Consider the following 25,829-nt stretch of genomic DNA (forward strand, 5'->3'; position numbering starts at 1 on the left):
CTGTCAAGTGACTACTGAAAGTGTAGCAATGTGTTGTGTAGTTAACTGCCTAATAAGTGAAGTGTAGTGTCAGCTTTTTTGACTGTCAAGTGACTACCAAGAGTGTAGCATTGCATTGTGTGGTTAGCTGCCTAATAGGTGCAGGTAGTGTCTGCTTTTTTGACTATCAAGTGACTACCAGAAGTGTAGCATTGGGTTGTGTAGTTAACTGCCTAATAGGTGCAGAGTAGTAATGATTACATTCCAAAGGAGGTGTTGAACACACTAGATCCATCAGGGTTCCCTCTTCATGAGTTGGAGTTGAAGCCTGGTGTTCCCCTCATGCTTCTTTGCAATCTGGATCCTATCCATGGCCTTATAATGGTACTAGGCTGGTCTTGATCAGATCTACCTGTCATATATTGGAGTGCTGTGTGTTGCAGAAAAGGGATGGAGATGCCAACAATGATGTGGTGCTGATTCCTTGCATGGCTTTGGATACCAATCCAGATGACTTCCCAATACCCCTGTGTCACCTGCAGTTCCCTGTTCATCTGGCCTATTCAATGACCATCAATAAATCACAAGGCCAGACAGTCCAACATGTGGGCCTTGACCTCACAACACCTGTGTTTTCTCATGGGCAACTATATGTTACTCTGTCCAGATGTACTCATCCAAGGAACATCAAGGTGCTGCACAGTGGCCAAGGACAGCAAACAAACAAGTCTATGAAGGTAGTGTTCAATGAAGTTTTGAGATGATTGCATGTATAAATGTACTATACTATAGACATGTCTTTTTCAAATTGTATAACTCCTGTCTACCATCAAATTTCTATGACTACAAGAGCTCAACAGCTGAATGGCTTGAAGCATTGTGCAGGCAAATGAGATGAAGCTCTTCCTTTGAAAGCTGAGCTGGCATTTGTTGGTTGGTTGAGGAATGCCAGTGGAATGACCATTGTGTCACAAATCCAGGTTGGCATTGGTTAGTTGAGGAGCAATGCTCCTCAACTGACCAGTGCCAGCAGAATGACCATGTAGGATGCCCCTGGGGCCTCTCGGCCCCAGGGCTAGCAATAGCTAGTTCTATTACTGGTCATACCTCCTATGTACTAGAATCACTACTCATGCCCTTATATGGCAGTCACGTGCAACTGCGACTGCGACTGCGACTGCGGCGTACTCTGAGCCTCCCTAATTACATCGCTTGTCGGCTTGGCGGTCTTGAAGAACAGCCTCGAGATTTATATTTCGATCCTGGGAGTTTTTCTGCGCCTACAGAGTGCCGTTATCCTCCCCGACGTGGATCCGCATGACAAACCGGCTGCCGATGGTTTTTTTGGCTTCTCAGGCGCTCCACTAAAGATGACTTGGAAAACAGGTGCTTCCGCAGTAGCTGAAGTACCTTCATACCATGGTCCTTGCATCCCGTAAGCTGACGAAGCCTGCTCACAGTCGGGAGGGAATGATTATCTTCTGTTGAGTCTTTGGTCTGCGGGGAGATTAAAGCCCACTCGACGTTAACACTACTTTTTCTAATGTTGCAACACACGATCATAACAACCCGACAGCGACTCTCGCATTACACAGCTTGCCGAAATTTGCAATCCACTTTGCAATCCACTGGCACGGCTGACGAACGTTGATATCTCTCGACGAGGCAATGAATGAACATACCGATGGGAGACCGGTAAGTACCTATCGAGTATCCATCCTCAGTCTTCCCGTCAAAGTGTGTCAATAATGTTTACACATGCGCCCCTTCGGGCTTGTTGCGCTCGGAGGGGCCCGGAGGGCTTTTGGTACTTTTATGAGTCGTCTACAGGGTATTACAGGAACTCACGTACTCGTGTGGGCAGTGTAGCGTGGAACAGTTTTGCAAGGTGCGTAGATGCAACGCCGTAAAGTTGTCCATGGGGGATTAGTGATAGATTACAGACATTCGAACAGGCAGTGCAAGCAAGCACCTAACGCATTGAACATTGCGGAGCTACGAAGCCCGTGTTTAGGTGAGAACTCCATACTGATTCATATGCTAAGTTCATGACTCCGGAAGAGTCCTGTGCATCATTGTCACATTAGAATCACTTACAAAGCACGATGGTGTTCAATCTTCAGCAGATGCATACTAGTCTGCGTGCGAGGCTAGTAGTGTCTGGCAGTCAAGATCAAGTCGAGATAACGAACCAAGTGTGACTCGAATGGTTATCAAACAATGCCATTGTTCCGACCAGATGGCTGGCCCTGGCCGGTATCAACGCGGCGGACAAAGCCTCTTCCCAGACCTGGACTAGGATGGGAATCACATACTTGGCTTTGCCATCTCGCCGGAGCTGATCCTTGTGCGTCGCATTGTCAGCTTGTCACCGTAAGATATAATTAACAACGGCGCCGTACCGCTGGGAGGAAAGGACAGAAAATCTCATCAATCTTGACGACGGCACATGCAGCTTGCGCCCTGGCACAAATGGATGGGTAGAGTGCACTCTGCCCTCATGTGTTGCATTAATTATTCAGTTACCGATGATGATCCTCATCTTTCCACCGGCCTGAGAGTACCCCTAGCAGGATAGGAGCACTCACATGTGTCACGAGGTCCTCCCCGGCGTCCAAGTTTCATCCCACTTTCATTAATGTACATACAGGACCGTTACGGATGGCTTACAATGCCATAGCCTCGCCATGTAGGTACATGCCGAACGATGATTCCACGATGGGCGCAGCAACTGATGTGGATCGGAATCCCAAACATGAATATTTGGATATTCGCGGACATCGAAACAAGTTGACAGGTTTTCCAGGTGCAGTGATCCTTGTAAACAAGGCGTTTAGTATGAAGGACCAGCACTTAGCGGATGCCCTTGAGGATTGGCGGGAGGCAAGGACAATTACCGTCTATGATTGGGCAAACATCAATGACCTTAGCCCTTCTCTCATTGTAACCAACCCCACTTTAGACCGCATCCCTGATTCCATGCATCACCACAAAATCCGAACGTGTCGAGGGAAACGGGTCGGGTCAGATACCGACAGTTAGGCGGGCGAAGTCCCCGCAGTCATTCAAAGTTGACGCTGTACTGCTCTCTTTATCATAATTTGCTTTCAAGTCGCTAAGGCCCAACACGGCACTCAGTGTCACCAGACGCAGAGACACCTTCGCCTCTCGCTGCCACCCCGTTGACATCTGGCGAAGGCTCTTAAAGTGATGAGCCCTTACCGGATGTCTGAAGCACCGCATCCAGTATAGTACATGCGGTCAGCGACACCTTCCTCACATAACCCCGCTCACACCCACAGCAGCGGCTTGAAGCGTGAGCCTGTACGGGCGTAGGATGCTGTCAGTGAAACCCGGTGTCTTGCTGCGGCATGACCAAATCTTCAGATCTCACCTTGACTTTGTGGTGTAAAAGTTCAAAGATAACGGCAACCAGAACAATTTTAATGGTAATCCCAGAGATAATAATCATTTCACCGAGCGTCGGAAAAAACTGTGGTACCCTACGCAGTATTACGAGGGATGCTACGTTCACATATATACAAGTCACTCGCATTGCCTCACTCGCCAACCTCTGCCTCCATCATCGCCCTTAGCACTTTTACGTCCAAGCGAGGGATGAAGTCAACCTTACACGGGTAGGGCCGCGAGATAAGCGTGTCAGTGTATGCATCGACGTCAATTGGAGCGTCCGGGCGCTCAACGATGCGGAAGGACCAAAGGAGGGAGGCCATGGTCATGAAAAGCGAATCATTCGCGAGGTACATACCAGGACAAACCCTTATCAAGACGTAAAGTTCGGCATGCCAAGGGAAGATCAGGAAATGAGACGCACCTTCTGCCTTGTCCGTAGGGGTAAAACTTCAAGTCAGTGCGGATTCGACCATTATGATCGAGCCAACGTTGAGGGTTAAACTCGTCTGGTTCAGGGAATACATCGGAGTCTCGGGATATAGCCCTATTAAGCCTTAATAAGCCATCGCGCTCGTGGCAGTTGCGTTTCCTGTATACTAACCAGAGACATCCGTAAATAACAGCGCCGGCAGGTATTAGATACCCGCGCTGAGTACGCGGCAATTAATGTGGAATTCAATGCAACAATTTCAGAAACGCACCCAGATGATGTCCTTGGTGACCCGATGGCCAAAGCCTAATTTCTGGGTTAGATAATACTGCCCTTCACCACGATAGTAAGAACTTGCCATGAGGTATCACCGGCCTCCAGCGTGCCGTTTCTAAAATAAATGCTTGTAGCTGCGGAAGTGAGTCAGCATCGTTCCAATTGGGCGCTGGAAAGAGAAGTAGTGACACGATCAGGTTGGCGTAGTAAGATATGGCTAGAATCACCAACCTTGGTCTCTGCCGACCACTGCATCGATTTCATTTTGGACACAGAGTTGTGCATCAGGATGGCAAGCGGCGGCTACAATCATACTCATGAGACCGACCGCACTCTGGACGACGGTTGCGGTAAGTGCATGTTCGCGTACAATGAAAGGACCTTTACCGTTTCTGAACCAGCGCCGTACATCGACCCCGCGAGATACGCCATCTCATCTCTGGGCATGCTGTCAAGTTCGTGCTCCAATAGTGTCCGCGCAAATGAAGGTCCACAGTCCGTAGTTTCCTGTTAAGTACACCAACTCGATAATTGAAGTCACGTTATGTGATATAGTACTTGCCATTTCCCTCTGTACTCGTGCTAGCTGTTCTCGGAACAATTTAATCTCATAGCGGTGCCACTGTTCTATTTCGCGTCCGTACCAAGGCACGTGCTTGAGAATCGGGACACGATCCACAAGGTATGCCCCCGGACGCATGACTCGCTGGAAGCGTCCAAGAGCTGTATGAACGCCAATGACCTCTGCATCGTCATTAGACGTCGAGGTTGACTTTCCATACGTGACACGAAGAATGACAGAGGCACCATATCTGTGCAACGGCGGTCAGGAAAGACCGCCTTCCGGAAGCAAGATTACTTGCCGGAGTGTATGTGTTTGGTGATTTCCTGGGTCATTCAAGACGTCGAGGACGAACCTCCTGGCGTCTTGCATTTGCATAGGCCTGAACTTGGATATGGATTTGGGCTGCAGGTGAGTACTCATGGCTTTCCTCAGCCGACGGTGTCTTTCATTGTTGTGCTCGAGTACCATGCGTAGTCCCTTGGAAAGCAATTCGCGGGCGGCGATCGAATGAGGGCGATCCGCAGTAGAAGCGCCATTCTTCTCCATGATCTCAGTAACTGCCTAGATGATACAAGATCCAGATGAGATATCTGCACATGCACTGATAATGACACTTACGTCCATGCGACCAACAATGATAGTTACCTGGCGGCCTTGCTGCAAACTGATTACAGGGCCATACTCATTCACCCAATCTGCAAGGGTACGAGCGATACTGCCCAGGAAAAACTTTGTTATAACCCTGCCATATCAATTGTAGCCAGCACGTACTCCGTACGTGGCAAAGGATTCTGCCAGAACCAGCGAGCTGGGGGACCAGGGGGAAGAGGGAGAGAATTCCTGGATGAAGCCCATCGCGTCACCTTGAAGAAGCCCAGTGCTAGAAAGACACCAACGACAGTCAAATGAACAAGTGAGAATGATTCAAACATCGTGCTTGCGAAAAGAGGGCTCAGGGTTACTCCTACTTATAGATTCAGTGAACGCTTCCATCGGCCTATCAATGCGCCGAGCCCAATCGAACAGCTGAATCATGCTTGAAGCGAACCAATCACGCCTGCATTCACGAGAGCACAGCGACCATGATTCATAATGGTGAGTTAAAATGGTGAAGTGTGCGGTGGTGCCACGTCGAATCACGGGTGGCACAGGCCAGAATGATCAGCCGGAGCACGCGCAACTACCCCGACTAATAGGAGCTTGTTTTCTCTGACATAATGCGATCTCCTCGTATTGGAGCGCAAGAACGCAATACATTAGGGCGGCTGTGGTTCGCCAAGGTGCACGGGTAGTTAATATGTACTTTCCGACTAGGCTATTGATGCACGTCAGAAGTTAGATATGAAAACGTTTTTTGCAACGCCTACCGACTTAACTTAAGCCGCAATTTCATACTGGCACAGCAGTCAGCGCGCTAATATAGCCTGTTAGAAAGCTTGCGGGCGACCTTGCCATTTTGGTGAGTTTCATACATGCCAAACTGGTGCGCAATTCAGTTCACCTGTGATGCTCTGTCCATTGCGCCAACGAAGGTGTACCATTTCTCTGCGCTGAAACTAACCTGAAGTGGTCGCGCTCGGTTGTAACAAATCGTAATAACTCACCGGCAGTAAAGTGGCCAGAAAGAGCATATTCCAAATACCTTGCAGTCCCCGTTGATTACTAATCATCACTTCCACCGGCATCATGCATCACGAGTTCTCCGCACTCCGCACCGTTGCCATCGTCGAAGCCGGGTATATTCTCTGCCAGTGAATAAGAAACCTCGGCTTTCGGCTCTCGGCGTCGCCGGCCTATACCCTCGGGTCTTCCAAATGTAGCTATGGTGTGTTAGTGTGGTCTGTGACGGTGGGAGACTCCAGGCAAGTAGTACGCCATTCTAGGTTCCTATCACCACTGCAAAACAAGCATGCTGCTTAGGTCAGTGGCACAGAGTTGTAAATGACATCGGGCAGAACACAAGGCTGACATGGACATACGGAGTTGACAGTCAGCATACTGGCGAAATCAGTCATATTCGTGGTTTTCAGGAAGGAAAGGTGAGGCCTTGGGCACTCCATTGAACTTATATCGGTCGTCACATCAAAGCAATGTATCGTTTACTGATGAAACAAGGTATAGAACGGGAGCAGAGTTAGGTTTGAGAGCTTCCGTATTCGATCGTCAATTTCACAGCTTGCATATTGTTACACGACACTCTTCGGTCTTCTTGGGTAAAACTGGTGCTATGCCTCCTGATACCATATCTTAAGACCATATGCTTTGAATGGGTGCCCTCAGCCCCAGTGGAGTTCACAGTTTTGTGATCAACGACAACAGGTGATGGTATTTCCGGACGTTCATTGGAGCTATGCTACCGGAACGAGAAGGCTCGACGGAGCGTATGAAGACGAATGAAGGAGTGGAGAGGCACCGCAGCAGATATTCTGGGCGGCTGCATTCATATTGCCGACAACGACAACCCTTCCTTGCTATTATCAATAGCCAGTATTCAGTGTCGTGTGTATCGGAGTGTGCACGAGGAGGTAAGATGGATATAACTCGTCTGTGCGGTAATAGCGGTCCCCTGGATACATGGAAGGCAGGTGAGTTTCCAGAGGCATCGATGCATATTACCAATACCTCAGTGACGTGGCAAGCGACGTATTTACTATGCATTCTTGAACCCCAGTTTGTTCACGCAGCTACCACCGAACAACGGGCGGTGTAGCCAAGGTGGCCCAAATCGTGGAGGTTGGCTATACATTTGGCAATGGTTGGGTTAAAATCAGGTGTGTCTGTAACGAGGACCGTCGTCTGAGACATCTTTAGTCAGTTGGTTCCCCAGCCCGCGCGATCTTCTATCAGGATCTTTACCTTCAGTTCGCGGCAGAAGCCAAAAGGTGCGTCTCGATGCCGTTTCTTGGTTTTATTGTCTGATGACTGCTCTCTTAAAACTACTGGCCTTCAGAATTTAGAATGTTCCACTCTCACAGTTTTGCATCGCTCAGCTGCACGACTGCAGTCAATGGCGTGCTGTTTGCCAGCTCACTCTCCATCGTCTTGGAGATCCTACGTGCCAATGAATCTTTCCATGTTGGTAGACCTTGGTGAGAGGTGGCGGCTGTCTGGCCCCCAACGTTTACGGCTGCAAAGAATTGGGGCTCGAGAAGGTTTTGCTAACCGTATATGAAGGCAAAATTTTTCTCTGACCTTCCGTGTCCTCTTGTTCCTTTGCCGACCTTGTTCCATGGTGTCCTTCGCTATGTTGTTCTGTTTGGGCACGGTCCTGAGCTTGTCCCATCGCGTATTTAGTTTAGGTTCCCTGTGTTCTGCCCCCCTCAATGGTGGAACAGCAGCTCCCGGCGACCCTTACTGGCTTGAAACCATCAAACACCAAGGAACCTCTGCGTTCAATCCGAACCCAAGCTCGTACCAAGTTTTCCGCAATGTCAAAGACTTTGGCGCCACGGGTAACGGTGTTACTGACGACACTGCCGCAATCAAGTGGGTTACATTCAAACACTTCGTTGTTGGACATATCTCAAGTAAGTTTAGCGCAGCAATGTCTTCAGGAGGACGCTGCGGTGGAGGTACCTGTCCTTCATCTACGTATGTATGCCCGTCATCTTGTTTACATATGATAGTAAGCCAGCTATCCCCAGCGTTACCCCGGCTATCGTCTACTTTCCGCAAGGGTGAGTTTCTGATTGGCTTATTTCGCTATTATTTCGACCATTGCGTAGAACATACTTGGTTTCTTCAGCAATCAACACGTATTACTATACTCAGATGATTGGTGATGCGAGGAACCCACCGACTCTCCTGGCATCCCCCAATTTCTCCGGGTTTGCTGTCATAGGTAAGTAGGCGGCTCTTGATCTTCCGTAGCATGCATTGACGAACATTCGTACTTTAGACGCTGATCCTTATATTCCCAACGGCTACGGCGCTCAGTGGTTCGTCAATCAAGATAACTTGTAAGAGCTGTGCACTGCTGTCTCCGACTTTCCCAAGTACTTAACGTACTTAAGCTATCGTTCGGTGCGGAACTTGATCATCGATTTACGGCAGATTCCCGCTTCGACATCTGCTATCGGCCTGCACTGGCAAGTGTCGCAAGCTACGTCTCTAATTAATGTCGTTGTAGAAATGTCGACCGCCTCAGGCAACAACCATCAAGGTTAGCCCTAATATAGTACTTGATCGCAAAGTAATGAACTGACTTGTTAGGCATGTTTATGGAAAATGGGAGGTAAGATTTCTGATATTCCGCACGATTGTGGTACATAACCAGTGTCATCGTCTTTAAAGTGGTGGTTTTATGGGAGGTGTGTTGTTCATCATTTTTGTGATACCACCACTCTCAAGCACCGGTCGCAGATATTGTTTTTAATGGAGGTAGCACCTTCCTCTTTTCCATGTAGAAATACCTCATTATGACCCTAATAGGAAAATACGGCATTCAAGTTGGAAACCAGCAATTTACCATCCGGAACTTGACAGTCAATAACGCCAACATAGGTAATGCGGGCGGTAGCTTCGATGGCACGGCACTGATGAATCACTCTACTAGCTGTATCCGGTATCTGGAATTGGGGTTAGTCATTATATGCAACGTCAGATAGAGTTTGCTTAAAGTTCTATCCAGGCTTTACGTTTCAGGGAGTTACCATCAATAATTGTCAGGTAGGAGTCCCCCACAATGAAGCGGTGCAGCACAGCTGACAATCCATATCAGGTTGGCTTCGACTTGGCTACGGGCGGTACTAACCAATCGACCCAAGTCCGTAGTTCCTCGAGTAATATGCTGTATGCGCTAAAGAAACACCCAGTCTGTCGGTTCTGAGGCTATTATCGATGCTGTAGTAACAAATACTCCCATTTTCGTTCGCACATCCACTGCAAGTAATGGGAAATTGGGAGGCTCACTCGTTTTGAATAACATAAAACTGAACAACGTTCCCATTGCAGTAGGGGTCAATAACGGTCCCACAGTGCTTACCGGTGGTACTGTCACGATTACATCTTGGGGACAAGGGAACGTTTTCACTGGAACCAGTGGCACGCCGACCTTTACGCAGGGAAACATCGTGTCGGCTAACAAGCCATCATCGCTTCTGGATAGCTCCGGTAAAATATTTGGCAAATCCCACCCTCAGTATGCAAACTACGCAGCAAGCCAGTTCATCAGCGTCAAGAGTCAGGGTGCCGCTGGCGACGGCCATACGGATGACACAGCAGCGATTCAGAATGTTATCAATCAGGCAAGTGATACTGTTCAGGCAGTGTCGTGGGAAGGGAAGATGTCGCTGATCATGCTGCGTACAGTATGCTGGATGCATGATTATCTTTTTCGACGCGGGCACCTACTATGTTACGAATACCATCGCCATCCCAGCGGGTACACAAATCGTTGGCGAGGCGTGGTCCGTGATCCTTGCAGGTGGAAGTGCATTTCAAAATCAGAACAGTCCGAAGGTCGCCATCCAAGCTGGCACTGCCGGCTCCACTGGCTTGATGGAGATCAGTGATATGATCTTATCCACTGCAGGACCCGGTGAGTCAAGTTTGCATAATTCAAATCGCAGTTTAACCATAGAAATCTTAGCCCCTGGTGCCATTTTGCTCGAATGGAACGTCCACGACCCATCCGGACAGCAAGGAGCTGCGGGACTCTGGGACACTCACATTAGGTACGCACCACTCCCGTTCGACCATGCAGTGGCTAATGTATAGCATAAAGACTTGGAGGAGGTAGGCATTGTGATACAGGAGGGATCTCTATTGACGAGCGCCATGCACAGCTGCGGGAACCAATATGCAGGCCAGTCAATGTCCGTCTGGATCAGTGAACACTAATTGCCAGGCGGCCTTCCTCGGCATACACCTCACATCGGGGTCTAGCGCATATTTTGAGGTGCGAACTTCAGCTGGCATTCTTGGAGTTTACTGCAAATTTGGCTTGTAGGGTACATGGGTATGGACTGCTGACCACGACCTGGATGCTGGCAACTCAGCACAGATCAGTGTATTCACTGGGCGCGGCGTCCTCTCTCAATCTGCTGGCCCTGTTTGGTTAATCGGAACTGCCTGTAAGTATGATTCCTCTGGAACATGTCAGCCAAACTCTGACGACTCCTTAGCGGAGCACGCTGCGCTTTACCAATACAACTTGGCTAGTGCACAGAACCACTGGATTGGGTTTGTGCAAACTGAGACAGTGAGCTTGGCGTTCTCTTTGCAATGTCCTCGATGAACTTGCCACCTATAGCCTTACTATCAACCTGTTCCCGCTGCCCCAGCGCCCTACAGCAGCACGTCCGTTTACAGTGATCCATCGTTTTCCAGCAACATCAACATGGCATGGGGCATGTGGGTGCAAAACTCATACAATATCATCTTATTTGGTATGCGCCACTTGGTTCCCACACACCTCTAGCTAACACGGGTTTCAGGCACTGGCTTTTATAGCTTTTTCCAAGTACGTCCAGAGTTTACCTTGATTCAACTGGGAAAGCTCACCGGATGGTAGAATTACGCGCAAAGTTGCTTGAACACGTGGAGTTGTCAATCCCAGATTTTCAACGTTGATTCAAGTTCGACTATTACAGTTTACAGTCTCTCAACCGTTGGCACGACATATCAACTCAGCGTGTCGCAAAACGGGATCGTGAATGAGAGTAGTAACCAGGACGGCTTCCAGGAAACACTCACAGTTTGGAGTCAATGAAATATCAACATCCGATAAGTAGTTACACGATGCACTGTCAATCTACTATGGCAATCACGACTGTAGAACCACTAGAAGCACTCATACTCTTGTACTTTGTGTTAATCACTCAAGCCTAATAGATAGAGGTCTATGAGAGCTAAGTTCGATTTCGGGCATAGCAGACCAGGAGAAAAGTGATCTATGTGAGGCTGAGCAGTTGCATGCGCTCTTCCCTTGCGGCATATAGGATGACGAAACGGTGTCCATCAGCCTTGCGCTTCGCCACTGCCTCCCGAACTTGATGGGAGTAGGCACTTTGGAGACTGGGCATAGAGGCCACGATGGCTTTCCATGCTTCATCATCATGAATCCAGTTAGAGTTCCTCACTAAGCCATCGAAAACTGCGGTGGGCACGTCGACAACAATTGTGGAGATGCCGCTTTGGACGGCGTCACTCAACTCAGTACTCTTTTCATACGCTGCAGTGCAAGTGAGCAGACCTGCTCAGCTGAAAACTTTCATAATTTGGCTTACCTTTATCAAGTAATATTCTAACATGCTTGCGCTGCTTCTTTGTGTCAACTGGTAGGACGAGGTGAACATCACTTCCACTGGACGTTCCTCCAGACAATGAAGTGTGCAGGATATCAGGATAGCTAGTAGCTCCCGACGTTGAGGAATCAATGCGCTTCTGTTCTGCGATCTGTTGCTGGAGCCAGCCAACCAAATCCTGTCTCGAGACTGAAGCCGACGCTGAGTGTGCAACAGGAGTCCAGAGAAAATTGCGTACCCTCGTATTCCGTACCCTTCAAAATACTCTTCACTTTGAAAGCAGTTTGGTCTCGACGACCGCTTCGAGATCGAATGTATACCGCGAACCTACGTCGGTTCAGTAAAGATACGAGCTTTAAAACAATAGTAAACTCACAGGATCCCTTCTCGTGAGCAAAGATCATTGTGACTCTCGTGATCCACATCTGCGAGGTTTGCTTCATACATAATATCAGCGCTTATATTGTTCTGCCACAGAAGTGCGGCAACTTCCAGTCTGTCTTGCAAGTAACCTGGCTGAAACGAGAGGACATAGACGTCGCATCTGCGTGGACTCCAAAAACCGAAAGATCTTTGCTCCTTAACTAAGGCCTTCACCGATGTACTCTGATACGCGGCTAAAGCGACTGTTATCTTCTCCAGTGCGATCTGGACAGCAAAAGCACAGATTTGCTCTGACTTGGATTTCGGAGCGGCATACTGCTTGATGAGATTGTCATATCTAAAGACAAGGACTCAAAAAAGCATTGCGTTGGGGAGAGACTCCACGCACCTCCCTGCTGCTGCAAGGACGTCTAGTCTTCTGGTGCGTCGTACAACTTCCAGCCGGAACCCTTCTTTGAAGTGCATATGGTGCGTACCCCACATCAGCGGATGGAAGTAGATTGGCTCGTTGAACCCTGCCGCTGACGCATATCGAATGCATTCCTTGATTTCCTCTGCAGCAGGTTTCATCATAGTCATCAGGGACGGCGCAACTTTCCCGAGCTTTGCAAGTAACCCATCGATATCTTCGTCTGCGTTGTATCCGTGAGCACACCACCGTCACTCCACAGGGTACGAAGTGACTGACCTATTTCAGCAAGAATCTCCAATTCGTCGGCAGTGCTTCGCAAGAGACCTTTCTTTAACAGTGAGGCGCGTTTTTGAGAAGCCGAAGATTTCGATTGGTTGATGATATCAATCACTGAAGCGCGCAATTCTTCTGGAATACGACTCAATGCGAGTTCAACAACTGCACATAAGTCAGCCATATATCTATAGGAGACTAAGAAGAAATTCAATACTTCTCGAGTGTGAAATGTGAATTTCATAAGTCTGCGTAAGGTTCGGGAAGCTATAAAGGCAATCATTGAGTAACATGATTAACTCTGCACCACCTGCAACGATGCCGCTTGAAATATCTGGCGTAATAATGTCGAGCACAGCGGCTTTCGTAACTCTGGGATGACCAGGCACGGCGCTACCCGAGACACGTCAGAAGTGGATATTTAGAGGGAGACATAGTACTTACCTAGGGCGGTAGATGTTAGTAATATGAAACCGCTTAATCCTCTGAACGTTGTTACGAGCAGCCAACCTTGCAAACGGAACAAGAGCATTGTTGGGTAGACAAACGACTTCACCATGCCGGTCAACATAAGCAGCCTGCGATTGGCTATCTTCTGGACCAGTCGACGGCACCAGAAGCAGAGGTTCCATGTCAACAGCTCCATGCAGGCGGAAGATAGATGACAGCTTGTCTTGCACAATGGTATTCAGGTGGGCATGTTCGGGAATCTCAGCTTCAAGGTCGTAAAGGTAGCTTCTGACCTGATCTCCTGGCTGGTTGAACAACGTAGATAGAACCCCTTGGTAGTAGGGTGAATCTTTCTTTGCTGAAAGATACCATTTAAGTCACAGACAAATTTCAAGCATGGACACATACACATCATCCTCAATGCACCCTTGAAATACTCGTCTTCCATTCTTGGAGGCAGAAGCGAACTCTGGGTGAGTTCCAGAGCAGTGGGCCGTTCTGCAGGGTCATGACGCAGAAGCCACGAGATAACTGGGTGCCATTAGCCAACCGCCGCACCAAAACGAACAGGGAAACTTACTCTGCTTTTGGCGCGCTCTATGTTGGTCCCATTCCCGTGGAAAGTACACTTCGGGCTTTCTTAGATCCTCAATGACCGCGATACGCTCAGAACCTGTACTGAACATGTAGTTCATCTCGAAGAATACAATCTGAAAACCCGCTGAGAAAGCAAGCAGAACGGGCATGACGTCTGTAACTCACTCCCAAACTGTACATGTCGGCTTTGTTGTGGTTGCGGGGTCCCCTTTTCCGAGACAATACCTCAGGTGCGATATATAACTTGGTTCCCACCTCTGTAAACGAGAATTCAGCGGGAGGTGCAACATAAGAAGGTTCAAGTACTACCAAGGGTAAAGTCAGAATCCGAGTGCGCTATCTGAGGCGACAAGTCCGAAGGATCCACAGCTGCAAGGCTAGAAGTGGCAAGCCCGAAATCACCAACTAAAGAAGATGTGAGACGCCGTATGCAGCACCAAATGAAGCTCCCGACCTTTGCAGTCGCCCTTGCCATCTGAGACAAACGACCTCAATAGCCAGAAAGGAAAATACAACGGACCCCTCTCACCAATGAAGATATTCGTTAGCTTGATATCTCTGTGCAACTGCACACCGTAACGTCAGTACACAATGTGGTGAGGAGGGAAGATTATTACGATGCCCATGCTTCCCATGTGTACTAGGGCCTCCAAAATTTGATAGAAAAGGCGCCATGCTTCTTCCTCAGACAAACCTTCTGCAACCCGCTATGAAAAGAACATACTCAACAATGACCAAATAAGACGCGTGAATCCAGCATACCTCCTTCAGTGTCTGACGCTCCACAAATTCCTGACGATTTGCATAAGCTAGAGATAATCGGCGGGAACTATACCAAGGCAAACCATCTGAATGTACAAAGTCCGAGGCACCACCGGTGTAGTAGGCATCACAACGTCCACATCGTCGGAGTATTCCGAAACGAAGAGATTAGCAAACGCATCATCACTATCTTCATCTTCTTCGTCCTTCTCGTCATTCACCTCTGACCGCGTAAAGTGGATACTCGGAAACGACGACCGACTACCCGAACCATAGTCGTCCAGATCGTCCAGATCGATGCTGAACGGGTCTGAATGTTCACCCCTCCTCTCGAACGAATTCGGGACGGAGGTTCGTCCACCTTCGGTCCCCGAACCAGTGCCCGAATCGTCCTCAGAAGATGGAGCTGTGGAATCTGGTTGAGCGGTTTCGACCCAAGTCGTGTAATAGCGCACGATAAATCGATGCGAGAGCTTGCTAAGTGCATTAACTTCGCGGAAGATTTTCGTGTCGCTCTGGTCAGTGCGAAGCCGAATCTTCTTGACTTAGGATGCTCCATCATTGAAAGGTTCGTCTTTCCTACAAACAATCCCAACTCACCTGCATATATGCGATTGTCAATCTTATTACGTGCTTTCACAACCGACCCAAACGCCCCTCGTCCCTAGCAGAAAGTACCATGAGGTTGATAGAAGTTCAAATGGGTCAAATTCTGTTACCAAGAGTTCAAGTTCCTCCCAGTCCTCTTTCCACCTACTGGCTTGTCTCGTCCTTGGGGGTGCACGGAAGTAATCCTTCTCCGGCGACGTCCCGTAAATGCTACCGTTAGCCAAGGGGGTTCTCGGCCCAACCGGAATCGTCGGTGAATGTATCGTCGTGGGAGAGTTCGTCGACAGAGATGCGAGGTCGGCCAACAAGCTCAAACATGTCACGCTGCTCTTCTTGCTGGTGGACATCATATTCAGGGCACACGTTTTCAGAATTGGAGACACTGATGCTGAAGTGGATCATCAGATGAAGTACAAACAAAAAGAGTGGGGGGGAGCTTTCCTGCTTGCGCGGCCTCTCGTGGATTACGGAATCGAAACATGACGTCTAAACCGTGCAACATCTGTAACAATATCACTCCGACGTTGTGGATATCGCGACCCTTGGTGTACGACAATGGAGACTCGAGGACATCTTTCGAGAGCCTTGAATTCGCGGTTATTAACCGTATGCAAAGCAGGATAGAAGCGTCTCACCAAGCCTCAGGCAAGTCGGGTTCATCATTGGCTAAGACCAAACCAGTGCAGAAAGGATTCGACCGATGGAGATCCTTCAAGCGTGCATAATATCCGACTTTGCCCACCTTGACGAGCTTAGCACCCAAGCGATTTTCTCGAGTGGCTAAAAATACGCAGCACGTGTTCAATCCTGAAAACGGTAAAGCGATGTTTCCGACAAAATGAATGTGGCTCACCTCTGTGTACTAGATCATGGGAATGCACGGCGTTCAGCGCCGAAAGAATTTGGCCAAGATAGTCCTAAGAAATAGGAGTTGATACGAGAAACTACAATGAAAGACAATTGGCACGCTACCGAAGCTCTGTCTTCCCGCAGGCAATGGCAATCCTCGAGGACATCTTGCAGAGTGAGTGACGGACGTTGTTCAGAAAGAACGGCAAGCAGTGGAGGGCCGGTATGAGGAAAAGATAACTTGACGGCCAACACGCTTAACAAGTTCGGGTGATTGACATTCATCAAACGCTGGATTTCTGCCTCGAGTTGCGCAAGCTTCTTCCTCCCTGAAATATTGCATTCAGCCGGGTGAATGATTTCATGAAGGACAGTATTCAATTACCTTGAGTAGACGTGTAGTATTCTGAATTGAACTCGACCGCGTGCACCTCCAAGGGAAGGGTAGCATGAACGTCGTCGCATAAGGGATCCGCCAGATAGGTGATACCCAAACACTCTGAAGGCCCGTGCTTAATTTATCGCCCGCCTTGCTTACACACGAACGCACCTCGTCGAGGATGAAACATCTTAACAGCGTTGAAGCGTATCCCACGAAACTCGACTTCAGAAGGGAACGATTCCGTCAAAGTGTCACCGGCAGAAGGAACCTCCGTAGCGTCTGATTGTGCTCTCCGTCGAGCAGCCTTGTATTGCATTTCTTTAGCCAAAAGATGCTTCTGAGAATCTGCCTGAATCTTCTCTTGAAGTTGTGCGGCAAGCTGGGCTGCCAGTGCTGATTGGCGTTCTGCTTCCGCCTCTTCTTTCTGGCGGCGTTCCTGTTCAACGTTGTGATCAGAAGGAAATTCATGCAACGGGTGCGCAGCACGTACCTGCTCTTCCTGAGTGGCACGTTTCGTCATCTCAGTAGCAAGGGATCCAGATGGCTCGCTTGGGGGTTTGATACGCTCTGCTATCCATTCTTGGGCTGTCGTGATGATCTAGACGTCAGCGAGACAGTCATTAGCAAAGTACAACACGTTAGCATAAAAGAAAGCAAACCTGAAAGACCATTTCCGACCCTCGAAGTCTCTGGGCTTCAGCATGGATGACCTTTGGCAACGCAGCTTCCACATCGGGAGTAATGCCGCGCATCGGTTTCTGGACACTAAAGATAGGTGTGGCAAGTGTGGGGTATGTCTTTGGGAATCTAACAGCTGGGTCGGTGACATCGGCGAAGACCTATTGTCAGTTGCTTACTTGATATGAAGATGAAAGAAAACTTTGGATGCATGGTAAGGGTCGGGGTGCACGACTTTGATGATGAATTCTGGGAGCCTGGCAGCTGCCTAACGGTACAGTGAGGACGATCACCTCGTCGTCATCAGATCTGATTGGAAGAAACGCGCGCAGATATACCTTCCAAGCTTTTGGTGGGGGTGGTTCGAAGAAATCCTGGTCATAAATCGATTTTAAGGCGGTGATTTCGAGTTGTTGCAGTTCTTCTGTGGTTTCCATCTTGCTCTTCGAACGATGTCGATCCTGAGAAGCAGTCTCGCAATGAATCAAGCCAGTGTGAACATCATTGAGGGCCAATTGGACCCCAGCAGCTCACGCAGACATCCGCCTTTGTTCAGAGTGTGTAGGGAAATAATATCAAGTTATAGTGAGATCGCCGATCACTCGAGTCAGCCAGTACCCAGAAACCTCAAAGATGTTTGTAGCCGTTTGCCAATCATTCGTAACCAACTAATATTATTGACCTCCTTTGAGTTATACGTCCTAGCCCGTGTTACATCTTGGTTACATCTATCCAGAAACCCCAAGTTCTACCAGAGATACATATTTACGAGCAAGTAGCCGCATACGCGCGATAAACGGACATCCCCTCATTCCCAGCTCTGAACGAAACGCTGACGTTCGCTCCAATAAACACTGCATTTCCCGTAGACAACGCCAGATCACCACCCTCATTTTCCGATATGACTGAGCCAGATCCTCCAGTGATGATTGCGATTGAAGCACTGTCGAAATTAGGATGTCTTTCGGTACCGTTTTCTGGGATTTTCACGGCAAGCACTCTGAAATCAAGTACGGGTGGAATATAAGCGGTGGTGTACGTGCTTCCCGGGAGAGGCTTGGGTTGGACCATATGACTATCTGCCTTAGCAGCGTTGTATGTGAGTGACTCGATGAGATTTGGGACGTCCTTAGGTTTGGGAGTAAGACCAGCCCTGATCACGTTATCCGAATTCGCCATGCACTCTATGATGTCTTGAGAAGCACCAAAGATGAGCACTTGTACATGAGGATATAAACATGAAGTACCTCCAGAAACATAGGCATGCGGCTCTCCCGCGCCGAGGAATATTGCCTCCCCCGGTTGCAAATCGACCAGGTTGAGCATAAAAGCACAGAAAATGCCGACATCACCGGGATGTTGCGAATTCAGAGCCAGAACAAGATCCCTGACGCCGTGCTCGATTCCCGTCTCTCGACCCTCCAGGTAGCGACTGACGAGTTTTGAAATCTCCTCTTTTACCCGGTCCGCGTCGGCAGTCATGATACCAGTGAAAAAGTCCCTCAGAGCGGCCCTTTCATCCTGCTCCGAAGCGCCTTCGAAACGACGCACAACTTCGTCCGGAGCAATAGCTCTGAATTCTGGGACAGCGGCAAGGTATGCCTTGATTTCAGGAGCGGGTGAAAATCCACAGAGTCCGTGGAAAGGCGTCAAGGCAATGGCTATCTCAGGTTTATGATTCGGGTCTAGCGGTTCGAATGAGATAATTGGAGAACGAACTTAGAACTAAGTATGCTCGCCGGTGTAGACACTAGGCTGTTGAGCATGCAATTTCTCCGCTGTTTTCTTGTCTGGATGCACTTGAATGCTCAACGCCTTCCCAATCGAGAGTACCTTCAAGAGGAAAGGAAGGTTTCCGCCGGTGGTGTCGAACACCGAGGACACACCACCCATCAGTTCCGGGTGCCCGGCAAGGAAGTCCCTCAGCGTCACACCAAGACCGGGAACCCCTGAAGGAGACTTGACATGCGTGCCCATCCATAACTGGGTCGTAAAGTTAGATGTAGCGACAATGCAGCGAGTCGGCTACCCACCTCTGCATAAGGAATTGACTGGCTCAGTGCAAAACCAGGCACTGCCGATTCGGCGAGTTGAGCGACTTTGGAAGACTTTCCCATTTTGCCCCAGCCATATTGTTGAATTGTGGGTACGATCAGAAAGACGGGGCTGGTCGTGGACATTGTAGACGTGGCCGAATGGTTTGATGTCGACGGCGGCGCTGACAGTGCGGAGGAAAGACGGGGGTCATCTTGACGTCATGTCATCACCAGCACTCCCCCTGTGAATGGCTGCCTTTGAAGCTCTCGAAGGTGGATCGGGCATTTCGAGTATCTGGGGATAAGGCCTAGGGTTCAACCGACATACTAAATTTATTGAACGTAACTTGCTGTTCTATCGGTCCATCCTACCAAGACCATCCAATCCTGTAATACTGATATTCTACTACATCAGAGCTCTTCTTCGCGTCACCGCCCCTGTATGCTTCGCAAAGTATAGTGTCCCTTGAGAGTATCACAAGTTCCGGGTGTCCCTCTTGCGGTATATCGTCCGTCCACCGAAAAGCAGTCTCGATACTACTAGACTCTAACGAGTGCGTTGGTCTGAGGGGTATCACTAAGTGGAAGATAGGGAGGGAGTCGGGTTCAGAGGGACAGCCTGCTGATGAGCTCGGGCGACGCAAAAGCCGCTCCAGACACTTTTTGATCCAGGTAGCGTGTTCTGTCTCGTACACGATATCTGCGCCGAGGATAACGTCAAATGGCTCGGAGAGAAGGTCGGGGACCGAAGACATGGCCGGGAACTTTGACCAGTCGAGGAAGTGACTGGCGATGGTTATAGCACCATCACTCAGGTTTCCAGGGAAGTTTTTATCGATGTTCGCCTTGAGATTCTGCAAGACCGACGGGTAAAAGTCCGTTGCTACGATGGTCGCCCTGCGATTCTTCCCAGCCGAGGACGCAACAAGGACTTTGGTGGCGGTCAACCCAACCAGCCCAGTTCCAGCACCCAGTTCGAGTACGCGGAAAGGACGTTCGCCGCCAGTACAATCTATTCCAATGCGAAAACCGAGACCAAATTGTTCTGAGTGCTCGACGATCATCTCCGCCAATACACACGCTCCACCCCATGTCTGGGCTCCAACACTCCCATAATCCTGATTCTCTATGGGGATATCCATCACACGTACGTCTATCCTCCCTATTTCGTCCGAACCAAAAGAAAAAATGCGTTCTACAGTCCCAGCTGCAGCAACGCCAGCACATATAGCCAGGAGAGAAGCAGCTTGTTGAATTAAAATTTCAGGATGTATGGGTCCATGAAAAGCAGACGTCGACTCTAATTGGGTGTCGTCGATCGATGCCTGTAAATCCTCCATTCGAGCTACTAATGCAGTGAGCCATCGTATCGCATACGAGCGTTCGAAGGTATCTGATCGGATTAACTGGATATGATTATCGTCGTCGCCGAAACGCCACTTGGCATCGATAGCCGACACGTCTTGATTGCACGTAGGGTTGGAGCGTATCCTTCGAGAACCTCGCACCTCGGGGTTGTACAGGAGTCTGAGGTACACCAGGGCATCAAGCAACTGCGTCGAGGTATAAGTTGCGGTCTTCGCAATCGACGGGAGGTAAGAAGTGGGCGGTTGGATTATAACCATGCAGCGTATTAGTGGCCGTGTGTAGCTGTTAGCAGACTGTCACATATCACATGTCACATGTAACGGACAAGCAGTCGTCCTGTGGTGTTACGTAATACTTGAGCCTCCGCAGCGTCTATAGACAAGCCATCATCGAGGCCACCAAAGATGAACTTCAGCCAGCAATCGTACACCCCGTCCAGCTCACAGGCATCCATAGGGTTGACATACACCATTCCCTCGCTACCATCCAACTATTCCATCGCCCCCTTCTTATCCCAGGAATCCTCGACGAGCATCACGGACCAAAATTCACCCGAAGCATTCAGGCAGAATATCCAGATCGCCCTTGACCACGTCGCCAGAGTCGACGCGTTTGCTCGCAGTGCCTTGAACGGAATGTAAGTCTGTGTTCGTAAAGATGTACTGAAGTAACGCCTCGCCTCCTGACCAACTCGGATCAGCCAGAACGCATACCAGGCAGGAAGCAGCCCAGCGCAAACGGAAGGTGCGGTAACAGTTCGCTACGAGTACTCGATTGATGATGTTGCCATCTACAGCGGACCTGGTCGCTCTCGACCAAACTTTACTTATGCTTGCGGACTTCTTCAAGACCACAGGGCTTGGGGCCTTTCCGCTCCCGCCTTCCGATCCAGGCGCCGCATCTGGTCCTCCGACTGAGCAGCACCTCATCGCAGAGATGAATGGAGAAGTTCAGTCTCTTTATGAGAAACTCAAACGTATACAGGAAAGTAGCGGTGTCGTTGCGCAACACCTTTCTGCCCTGGATACGAGGCCGAAACCTTGATGCGATGCAACCTTGTCTTACTATCAAGCAGGTCATCAGGCTTGCTCCTCCATCTGCTTTTACGCTCAGAAGTGAGACTGCAGGCGTATCGGGAGAAAAGCCGCCCAATATGTAGCATCAAACATTCCGGGTCCTTTCCATAGTTTCCAATTGATGCCCTGAGATCTCTAGAACGAAATCAATCATTCAGAGTGCATCGAAGACTTTGTCACGCCTTCACAGGCTCGAAGTTTCACTACCTGGTCAAAACTTGGGATCCATTGATCCGCTTACAAGTAATCTGGCATTCGTACTTCTCCAGAAGTAACGAGGAATAAACCGCCGATTTTAGCAGAACTTGAATAAAATGATATTCCGGACAGTATAGAACTTGTGTTTCTAACGTGTGGCTGAACAAGTGTCGACCATCGATTGGAGCGGAGCCTGAAGTTGCAGAGTATTGACACGGAACATCATCTGGCAGCAGCACGGGGAATACCTGTGAGAGGCGAATGGAAGCTTATCAGAGTAATGAGCTATTGAGAGATTCTGAGTAGTACATACGAGATCGTCACCTATATGCAGTTGCAATGAACGAATGTTCTAATAACTTCTCAGTCCGATCCTAGTCCAAAGGATCCAACATTAACTACTGGGGCATTGGTCCTTGCGCATGTCTCGCCCAGCACCATCCGCTAGACGCCTAGAACCTGCAGAGGACGAACCACTTGAAATGTCGTTACCGTCAACGCAACAAGCATCCCTGGAACTAGAAGCTCCGCACTTCCAGGCGTCGCTCTTGCTTCAGGTTCTGCCGTACAGCAACCTCAATAACGACGTTGAGGGAGGAGATGTTGTCGCTTATACCGCCTATTCTGTGATACGCCGAGCAAGACTGCGCGGCTCAAATAAAGGAATAGCAGTGAAGACCAGCTTGTCAATAGACGTCACTGCAATCCAGGTCAAGGCCATTAAAAGCACATGTATAGCTTTGCTTACCAGCCCACAGCGTACTCTCTATGAAATAGACATCTGGTCCCAACTTCAACACGAGAACATCATTCCGTTGCTGGGAATAACAACCAACTTCAACAACACGGTATCAATGGTGACAGAGTGGATGGAAGGAGGCAACGCACATGAGTATGCACAAGACGAGGCTGTGGATCCCGGTCCACTGGTATGTCAACGTTAATATCAATCACGCTTGACAATGACATAGTGCCACAGCTGTTGGATATCGCCAGTGGATTGTGTTACCTGCATAGCCTTCATATAGCGCATGGTGATATGAAAGGGGTGCGTCCTAGTCGTGCTAGCGTATGGTTTGAATGACAGGTGCAACGATTTCCAGCCGAATGTGCTAATTTCTGAAGCAAGGAGAGCTCTGATAACCGACTTCGGGTTTTCGCGCCTGACCAATCCGCCACCTAGCCTTCAAGTCGACCCACCTTGTGGTGGCTCGTTACCATGGATGGCTCCCGAGAGACTGAATACACCTACCCCTAGCAGCACTCAAGCTGACGTCTGGGCATTTGGGATGACAGTGCTAGTAAGCATCTGTCCATCATGCACACTGGAAGTTTAGTACTCACAATTATTGTATATGTGTTGTCTTATGTAGGAACTGTTTTCACGAAAGAATCCCTTTCACGAGGTACGCACGAAATGGGGTGTCATGTCGCGTATTGTAGAAGGTCGCCTGCCAGATCGTCCAAGCGACGAATCGACTAGTTTTCGTCTGTGCGACAGCTGGTGGAACATATGCTTAGAATGCTGGGAGTACGACCCAGTGCAGCGTCCTGCCATGAATGATATCGTGGCCAGAGTTGAAAAGTTAAATGAGGGAACGGGCAGAGCAGATGGTGGGAAGGGCGAGGGGACGGGAGGCGAGGGGGGAGGAAGAAGGTTGTGGTTAAGGGTGCAACAGCTTGGCTATTTACTATTTCAGCGGGGGCGTGACAGACGATAACAATACTAAACATCGGGGCTTCCTAGGTACAGAATTAAGAGACATTCCCAGTATGAGACTTAGGTTTGAACACAATATAATATGCGTATACATCCCTTCCCATTGTGTCAGCTGCATCTGGGGAGTGTGCTTGATGCTGGCGTAGAGGTTGCGGACGTGATCTAGATGAGGCAGGGACTACGCTGCGAGGGCACCCCAGCGGATATTATTTAATAAAGTCCAATTAGCAATTGTAATACCGCGATTAAGCACTGTAATTCCTACTTGACCCTAATAACAGACACCCCGCAAGAACGTTGCCGTATAAAGATGCACTTGCTCCTTCACAACGGGGAGAGGGGGGAAACTCCCCTTTGCAGCTTTGCTCGAACATGACTTGGCCAACAGCCACGTACGGAATCCTGCGTGGCGTCCTGCATCTGCAAATCGCTTAGTGCTCTACATCAGTAAAGCTAAGCGTTCAAAAACCTGGGTTTTCAAGCGCTTAATGTTCGCCAGTGTTTGCCGAGCATTCAAAAACTGTCTAATGTGCATGCTGTAATTTGGCTGAATTTACTGATGTAAGAGCAACGTTAGAGCGCTTAGCATTGGTAACAGTGCGTGCCGAGCTCTCAAACAATTCAAAAACTGTCTGAAGCGCATGCTGTAATTCAACCGTCTTGCAGATGTGGGAAACGAACGCAAATCAACGCTTCATAACCGGCAAACACCGGCAGCTTGCGAAACAAGACCTCCCAAACTCTACTTTGTCGTAAGATCGGGAGTTGCCTGTTGTTGTCCGGACATGTACAGGGATATTCCGGGGTCCTACTGTACTTTGGTTATCCATTTCAACAGTGCACAGGGCATGACCAAGGAAGGGATGAAGGGAGGCACGACTCGTCTGCAGAGGTACGATTCATAACCCCCATTATCCAGCAATTCATCATGGGTGGTGGTGCTCACAGAAATCTATAGCAAGATCTCAGTTGAGTGCGCGAGCGGCAAACGTCTATATTTGCATTACCTATAGCAAGATCTAAGGTAATGACGTGAGTGCGAAGTACACAAACATGGGAACAAGACACTATACCCACCTCAGTCGAGTGCGCGAGCGGCAAACGTCTGAGGTGGTGTTACTACAGTAACGAGTTAAATACGCTATACAAAACAAAAGGGTGAGACACGGGTGTTGAACCTGGTATTGAAACTACAAGCACAGTCATAGCATGAGTGCTTGTACCATTAATTATACATATGAAACATTTGGAGACAATAAACCAAAAATTACCATGCTGTATTGTCAGCGCTCGAAACAACTAAGTACAGTGGTCTTGTAGACCCATAAACAGGAAGTGTTTCCCACGGTAAGGAAAAGTAGCGTCAATTAGTGAACAAAGGCTATGAGCAACTTGCCAAATCTAACAGGTGCCATATTGGAGCCCTCGCTACTGGCCGCATACCTTGATATTCCCTGATTTTCCATTGGCCCTGCTTATGTCCGAAAATGTGTTCTTCTCGGATGTGGCGCGAGATGCATCCGCGTTCTCTCATGGTCAGGAGTCCAGAAATTCTCATGCTTTTCCACACAAGAAAACTTCCGCTGACCATGGTGCTCGTCTGGCAGCGTCGTGATAGTCACCCTCGTAAGGGCCGCCATTATCACACCCTCGGAACATGTCACGGACCATAATGTCACGCTTTCCTCACCTTGCCAATTGGCACAACCTGTTGGTCAAGATATTACCGATCATAAAAGGGGAACGGTATGCCTGGCTGAGGGAAGGAAACAACACCCTACGTTATCGCAGGGAAGAGAGCTCTTACGGCATCTGTGCAGTCCGTGGATCTTTCTTTGGGCATATGCGCTTCACGGAGGTGCCTAAGTAGGTTTTGCCACGGAAGAACATCAGCGGCAGATGATTTCAACATGCCATGCTATGTTCTTGATATTATGGCCAGGCATACCGCGTTCTTGGCCATCACAGTTCTGCCAGCCACAGGGAGTGCATGCATTGGGATCGCAAACAGAGCGTATTTCCTCAGGGTTCGTGACTGGGAGGTGGCGAGACGACGTGAATTGCAGAACACCCACAATGAGCATGTCCTCTAGGGGTTGTGCTGACGATTGTGGGAGAATGAAA

General features: G+C 49.1%; 8 protein-coding genes across 8 annotated transcripts; 4 read left to right on the forward strand and 4 right to left on the reverse strand.

Annotated features, from left to right (window-relative positions):
• Positions 1-2,503: 2,503 nt before the first annotated feature.
• On the forward strand, positions 2,504-3,214 carry F5J12DRAFT_207296 (uncharacterized protein). Its single transcript, XM_051738414.1, has one exon. The coding sequence runs from the start codon at positions 2,641-2,643 to the stop codon at positions 3,019-3,021; it is 381 nt and encodes a 126-aa protein (XP_051598755.1). The 5' UTR covers positions 2,504-2,640; the 3' UTR covers positions 3,022-3,214.
• Positions 3,215-3,419: 205 nt separating this feature from the next.
• On the reverse strand, positions 3,420-5,837 carry F5J12DRAFT_840196 (cytochrome P450). The gene is made up of 11 exons (XM_051746099.1): positions 5,436-5,837; positions 5,283-5,379; positions 4,963-5,225; positions 4,662-4,911; positions 4,487-4,606; positions 4,331-4,433; positions 4,182-4,268; positions 4,095-4,129; positions 3,995-4,041; positions 3,815-3,937; positions 3,420-3,759 (listed from the first exon to the last, which is right to left on the reverse strand). The coding sequence occupies exons 1-11, from the start codon at positions 5,594-5,596 to the stop codon at positions 3,540-3,542; spliced, it is 1,506 nt and encodes a 501-aa protein (XP_051598756.1). The 5' UTR covers positions 5,597-5,837; the 3' UTR covers positions 3,420-3,539.
• A 2,035-nt stretch (positions 5,838-7,872) lies between these two features.
• On the forward strand, positions 7,873-11,370 carry F5J12DRAFT_947452 (glycoside hydrolase family 55 protein; the record flags this gene model as incomplete). The annotated part of the gene is made up of 23 exons (XM_051749760.1): positions 7,873-8,150; positions 8,202-8,255; positions 8,309-8,341; positions 8,390-8,505; positions 8,563-8,623; positions 8,678-8,826; positions 8,877-8,898; positions 8,958-8,974; positions 9,027-9,044; positions 9,096-9,167; positions 9,220-9,243; positions 9,295-9,332; positions 9,385-9,429; positions 9,479-9,922; positions 9,975-10,203; positions 10,255-10,339; positions 10,405-10,409; positions 10,451-10,563; positions 10,615-10,738; positions 10,790-10,866; positions 10,918-11,053; positions 11,102-11,127; positions 11,179-11,370. Coding segments are annotated over exons 1-23 (2,337 nt in total), but the record flags the coding sequence as incomplete, so codon positions are not given.
• F5J12DRAFT_744175 (uncharacterized protein) lies at positions 11,105-17,744 on the reverse strand (the record flags this gene model as incomplete). Its single annotated transcript, XM_051742058.1, is given in 29 exon segments — positions 11,105-11,838; positions 11,894-12,100; positions 12,150-12,238; positions 12,288-12,632; positions 12,684-12,927; positions 12,984-13,145; positions 13,198-13,373; positions 13,425-13,788; positions 13,839-13,961; positions 14,011-14,140; positions 14,193-14,284; positions 14,337-14,432; positions 14,482-14,502; positions 14,548-14,593; positions 14,645-14,734; positions 14,790-14,819; positions 14,873-15,333; positions 15,390-15,453; positions 15,509-15,786; positions 15,840-15,982; positions 16,034-16,205; positions 16,252-16,315; positions 16,371-16,576; positions 16,633-16,746; positions 16,798-17,065; positions 17,120-17,227; positions 17,289-17,436; positions 17,487-17,575; positions 17,595-17,744. The coding sequence occupies 29 exon segments, from the start codon at positions 17,742-17,744 to the stop codon at positions 11,558-11,560; spliced, it is 4,761 nt and encodes a 1,586-aa protein (XP_051598758.1). The 3' UTR covers positions 11,105-11,557.
• A 328-nt stretch (positions 17,745-18,072) lies between these two features.
• On the reverse strand, positions 18,073-19,487 carry F5J12DRAFT_906275 (RmlC-like cupin domain-containing protein; the record flags this gene model as incomplete). The annotated part of the gene is made up of 4 exons (XM_051748770.1): positions 18,073-18,500; positions 18,555-18,992; positions 19,047-19,290; positions 19,341-19,487. The coding sequence occupies 4 exons, from the start codon at positions 19,485-19,487 to the stop codon at positions 18,073-18,075; spliced, it is 1,257 nt and encodes a 418-aa protein (XP_051598759.1).
• Positions 19,488-19,582: 95 nt separating this feature from the next.
• Positions 19,583-20,998, reverse strand: F5J12DRAFT_207534 (putative methyltransferase-domain-containing protein). Its single transcript, XM_051738415.1, has one exon. The coding sequence runs from the start codon at positions 20,966-20,968 to the stop codon at positions 19,712-19,714; it is 1,257 nt and encodes a 418-aa protein (XP_051598760.1). The 5' UTR covers positions 20,969-20,998; the 3' UTR covers positions 19,583-19,711.
• A 234-nt stretch (positions 20,999-21,232) lies between these two features.
• On the forward strand, positions 21,233-21,725 carry F5J12DRAFT_687434 (uncharacterized protein; the record flags this gene model as incomplete). Its single annotated transcript, XM_051740330.1, has 3 exons — positions 21,233-21,348; positions 21,412-21,455; positions 21,508-21,725. Coding segments are annotated over 3 exons (378 nt in total), but the record flags the coding sequence as incomplete, so codon positions are not given.
• A 1,191-nt stretch (positions 21,726-22,916) lies between these two features.
• On the forward strand, positions 22,917-23,706 carry F5J12DRAFT_722920 (kinase-like domain-containing protein; the record flags this gene model as incomplete). The annotated part of the gene is made up of 3 exons (XM_051741413.1): positions 22,917-23,033; positions 23,089-23,286; positions 23,359-23,706. 3 exons carry the CDS (start codon positions 22,917-22,919, stop codon positions 23,704-23,706), a joined length of 663 nt encoding a protein of 220 aa, XP_051598762.1.
• Positions 23,707-25,829: the final 2,123 nt, after the last annotated feature.

This window comes from Pisolithus orientalis (assembly GCF_024613125.1).
Source record: "Pisolithus orientalis strain OTSU chromosome Unknown F5J12scaffold_20, whole genome shotgun sequence".
Taxonomy (NCBI): Eukaryota; Fungi; Basidiomycota; class Agaricomycetes; order Boletales; family Pisolithaceae; genus Pisolithus; species Pisolithus orientalis.

What these genes read in the sequence shown, in the direction of transcription:
- F5J12DRAFT_207296 (XM_051738414.1), top strand. Translation starts at nt 2,641, where the DNA reads ATGGCTTACAATGCCATAGCCTCGCCATGTAGGTACATGCCGAACGAT.
- F5J12DRAFT_840196 (XM_051746099.1), bottom strand. Translation starts at nt 5,596, where the DNA reads ATGTTTGAATCATTCTCACTTGTTCATTTGACTGTCGTTGGTGTCTTT. An exon ending in ACGGCGCTGGTTCAGAAACG is followed by an intron (nt 4,434 to 4,486) that starts GTAAAGGTCCTT and finishes ACCGTCGTCCAG; the next exon opens with AGTGCGGTCGGTCTCATGAG. An exon ending in TCACCAAGGACATCATCTGG is followed by an intron (nt 4,042 to 4,094) that starts GTGCGTTTCTGA and finishes CCGCGTACTCAG; the next exon opens with CGCGGGTATCTAATACCTGC.
- F5J12DRAFT_207534 (XM_051738415.1), bottom strand. Translation starts at nt 20,968, where the DNA reads ATGGTTATAATCCAACCGCCCACTTCTTACCTCCCGTCGATTGCGAAG.